The sequence below is a fragment of the Chrysochloris asiatica genome, unplaced genomic scaffold, assembly GCF_000296735.1.
Source record: "Chrysochloris asiatica unplaced genomic scaffold, ChrAsi1.0 scaffold00015, whole genome shotgun sequence".
In the NCBI taxonomy this organism is placed as follows: domain Eukaryota; kingdom Metazoa; phylum Chordata; class Mammalia; order Afrosoricida; family Chrysochloridae; genus Chrysochloris; species Chrysochloris asiatica.
Genome location: NW_006408533.1, coordinates 1803884 through 1808777, shown reverse-complemented (window position 1 = coordinate 1808777; position 4894 = coordinate 1803884). Strand labels below are relative to the sequence as shown.

General features: G+C 37.4%; 1 protein-coding gene across 1 annotated transcript in view; it reads right to left on the bottom strand.

Annotated features, from left to right (window-relative positions):
* The window catches only part of HRH4 (histamine receptor H4), a 16418-nt gene extending 13336 nt beyond the window's left edge, over positions 1-3082 (bottom strand). Inside the window, exon 1 of the mRNA XM_006835122.1 lies at positions 2890-3082. Within this exon, the coding sequence (XP_006835185.1) occupies positions 2890-3082 (193 nt within the window). The remainder of the gene's footprint in view (positions 1-2889) is intronic.
* Between the last annotated feature and the right edge of the window lie 1812 nt (positions 3083-4894).

The following is a 4894-nucleotide window of genomic DNA, read 5'->3' as shown; positions in this document are numbered from 1 at the left end:
ATGGATGATGTATGAATGTATGGATGATGTATGAATGCATGGATGATGTATGAATGTATGGATGAGGACATAAAGGGAAAAGAAGAGCCTTTAATGGATGCATGAAGGTACTAAGGACAAAGTTTTCCATCCTAAAAATCCTGTTACATCACTGAGAGCAGCAACCATCTCTTGCTCCTGAACATCCCTTCTGGGTCATTTATCACATGATCATTCAGATTGTAAGTACCAGAGCAGCATGAACATGTGAAGAAGATACCTACCTATATATGAAAATATTAGTCTCATGACACAAGTTTTACATGTTTTAAGTATGTTGTTGTTGCTGCTGCTGCTGCGTCATCGAGTTGGTTGCAACTCATTGTAACCATGTTTAGAGTTTCAAGAGCAGCTGGTGGGTTTGAACTGCTGACCTTGAGGTTAGCAGCCCCATGCTTATCTTACAGCGCCACACCAGAACTTGAATATATATGTATAGATAGTATATATTTTTCCGGAGTGGTGGTCATGGTGATGTGCTGTAGAGTTTGTTCTGACTCATAGTGACCCTGTAGAAGATTTCTAAGGCTGTAAATTATTATGGGAGCAGAAAGTCTCATCTTTCTCCTGCTGAACTGCTGGTAGTTTCAAACTTCTGACCATGAGATTAGCAGCCTAACTCATAACCACTATGCTACCACAGCTCCTTATTTTTCTGGAATAATGCACCAAAAATAAGTATATAAACAAACCAACCAGTTGCTGTGGTGTCATTTCTGACTCATAATGATCCCGACCCATGACTACCCCATGTGTGTCAGAGTAGAACTCTACTCCAAAATGACTGATGTTTTAGAAGTAGCCTGAAGCTCATACTGGTGAAAACATGAAAGATGATTTTCTACATCCAGGTTTATGTTGATTCTTGGACTATTCCTCTCCTCCCAATCTTTGTCTATGGAAATCCTATCCATCTTTCAAAGGGCATTTCAAATGCCACTAACCACTAATCAAACGTTCCTTCTTTCACCTCCAAGTACCCATAACACTTGGTTCTCTTCAAGGGTTCATATCTCACTCTACACTTCTATAGTCAGTTGTGAACTTCTCTTATTCATTCTAGTACACTGAAAACTTATTGAAGGAAGAGATGAACTTCTCTTCAATATATTCCTTCATTACTTAGTAGTACTTGAGTCAAACCAAAAAACCCAAACCTACTGCCATCAAACTGATTCTGATTTATAGTGCTCCTAGAGGACAGAGGGACTGGACATCTTTCTTCAATGGAGCAGCTGGTGGACTTTAACCTCACACCATTCAATTAGCAGCCCAACACTTAACCCAGAGGAAGTACTGTACTAGCATTTCTAACCTTCACATGGGTTGTAATGTATCAACATAGAACTCAAGAGAGAAGGAGGCTACCATTTGTTGAGCAACTATTACATTCCAGAAAATGGACGATGTATCCTATTTCATTTTGTATTTCATTTTGATCTAAATGCAAGGATTTATGTAGTTATAAATAAAAATAATCTGAACGTGCCAGCTAAAATTATACTGTTGTTGTTAAGTGCCATCAAGTCCAACTCATAGCAACCCTGTATAGGATTCTGAGGAGCAGCTGGTGGGTTTGAACTGCTGATCTTGGAGTTAACAGTCCAATACTTACCCTACAGTGCCACACCAGTAGACCAAAATTAAACTAGGAGTTCCTATGAAACTATCATCAGCTGACATTTCTGCACAGATCCTTTTTTTTGAATTGACAGTTGTATAGTTTATTATTCAGAAATGACAAACCCAAGAGGACTAGTGCAGCATTCCTAGAATGAGATGAAACACTCTTACTTAGATAGTCCTGAACTGAGGTAAAGGGAGTTTCTCTGGAGTGGGTTCTGCATTACCTTTGATCTTACAAGAGACAGAAGAAGATCACATGTATTTTGATGTCAAGCATTGTCAAAAACTATGACTGTTAGGCAGTGAAAAATTACAATGCATTTTTTCAAAGAAACATTAACTTGATTTCTATAGTCTCTATAATACTATATGGAATCTGGGTATGGTGCTATGGGTTAGTGCGCTGGACTGCAAAGTCAGTTTGAACCTCAAGGTCGACAGTTCAAGCTGACCAGCTGCTCCTCAGAAACCCTATACAGGGTTGCTGTGGGTTGGAACTGACACTTAACAACAACAATGATACTATATAACATGCAAGGTGTTTTCCATGTCCGTTGCAGTTTGCAATATTCTATGCCATACACTAAAGTAACTCTATTAACTATACTATTTTGTTGTTGTTAAGTGCCATTGAGTTGTTTCTGATTCACAGAGACCGGTATAGGGTTTCCAAGGAGCAGCTGGTGAATTTGAACTGCCGACCTTGTAGATTAAACCAACCTTGTTGTCCTGCAATTACCCTACAGCTCCATACCAGGAGACCACTGTACTATGTAATCAGCATGACTGTCTGAATAGCTTACAATCTATTTTCTGATTGTGCTAGTTAACAGCATGTACATCAATTTCTATTACTGCAACACTATAAAAACAATCTATCATCTGTTGGTAGAATTAGAACTTCAGAATCATTCTAAACCAGCTTCAGTTTTATAGTTTTTCTCATTCTGGAGCTAGTTTCCTTAGGATATTTTGGGTTATAAGCATCCTTCTTTAATAAGATAGATTGCTTTCAGCTGAGAATTCCCCTGCATCGGATGAACATCCCCGCAACACTGATTGGCACATTATTATAACATTCACCGTAGCGTCATATATACTACTAAACTTTAATACTTCAAGTTGTTTTTAATTGTTCCCAATTTTATAAAGTTCCTGGAAGTAAGATTTTAGAAATAAATAGTTATTGGAAAATATAATCTTAAATAAAAATATGTAACTTACCCACAAAGAAATCAGAAATGGCCAAGTTGAGAAAAAAGTAATTACTTCGATGTCTAAGGTTTTTGTCCACCATAAAAGCTAAAATGACCACAGCATTTCCTATCATTATAGCAAAAGCTACTAATGCCATTAAAAATGCTAAAGTTATACAAGCACCTGGCGGGAAACTATTTGTGCAATTAATTTCTGGCATTATATTAAATGATGAAAATCTAATACAGAAGATTACTCCTCCAAGTCAACTCTGGCTAGTATGTTTTCCAATTAATGTTTAAAATACAAAGTTGCCTACTAAAAACATTTTTGGTATCTATTGCTGATCTCAAAGTACTTCCTGATTCTGATAAAGCAAACTTGTGGTAACAGTTTCCCTTTAACTGACACTGAAAAAAATAGTTTCAAAGAAGCAGTGAAATATTTTATTTTATACATTTAAATGGGATTCATCCGTTCCCCACAAATACAAGTAATTATATAACATGTACAAAGCATAATCCATTTTATATTTGTAAGACATGAATCCAAATGATACTTTAAAATATTATAAAACTACTTGTCTGTCAGTTTGTTGTACCATGGTGGTTTGCGTGTTTCTGTGATCCTGGAAGTCATGTCACCAGTATTTTAAATACCAGCAGGGTCTCCCCTGTTGGACAGGCTTCAGCTGAGTTTCCAGACAAAAACAGATTAACAAAGAGAGGCGGACTACTTGTGAATAGCAGAGCAATATTGTCAGACAGGATACCAGGAAATAAAAACATTATGGATAGAACTAGAATGATGTCAGATGTTGTTGTTGTTGTTAAGTGCCGTCGAGTCGGTTCCGACCCATAGCGACCCTGTACAGGGTTTCCGAGGGTGTAAATCTTTACGGGAGTAGAAAGCCTCATCTTTCTCCCGCGGAGCGACTGGTAGTTTCGAACCGCTGACCTTAAGGTTCGCAGTCCGATTCGTAACCACTACGCTAGTGCCTGAATATGAGCTCCTCAGGTTGGAAAGCACTTAAAACCCAACTGGGGCAGAGCTACCTCCTCAAAATAGAATTGAGCATTATGATGTGAATGGAATGAAGCTTTCAGGACCATCATTTGCTGATGGGACACAATTCAAAATGAGGAGAAACAGCTGCATACATCCATTGGAGCATGGACTGTATGAGTATGAATCTAGGAGACGGAAGTTTTAAAAAATGAAATGGAATACATAAAGATAGATACCCAGGGCAATAGTGAGCTGAAATTAACTAGTATTGGCCATTTTGAATCTGACAATCATACAGTTTACTATGCTGGGGATGACAAATTGAAGAAGAATGGTACTGCATTCATCATCAAAAGGAACATTTTGAGATTCATCCTGAGGTACATGATGTCTGTGATAGGATAATATCTATATATCTTCAAGGAAGATCAGTTAATACCACAATTATTTATATTTGTGCACCAACCACAAATGTCAGTGAAGATGAAACTGATTAATTCTACCAACTTCTTCAGTGTGGGTTTAATCAAACATGCAATCAAGGTATATGAATAATTACTGGTGATTGGAAAATAAGCCTTGGTGATAGAAATTATGGTAAAGATCACATGATAGAATTTTGCAAAACCAATGACTTATTGATTGCAAATACCTTTTTTTAAGCAACATAAAAGATGACTATACACATGGACCTCACCAGATGGAATACACAGAAATCTATGGGAAGAGATGGTGGAATAACAAAACAAAACAAGACCATCAATTGTTCATATCAAAGTTCAAACTGAACTGTAACTGATTGGACTTGCTAAAAAGGGAATTAGAATTTGCCCAGAGGGATAGGCTTGTTTTTAAGCCTTTCTAGAGTACAGAACCTTAGGTGGAATCCTGAACCCCACCCAGAACTTTCTGATTGGTATATTTGCATTTGAAAAGACATTGCGGCCCACTTGTTTGAGGACCGGAGGTTTTTACTGAAAGAAAGATCTGAAGTCAAAAGCAAACTGTTTGCCTTTTTGAGTTT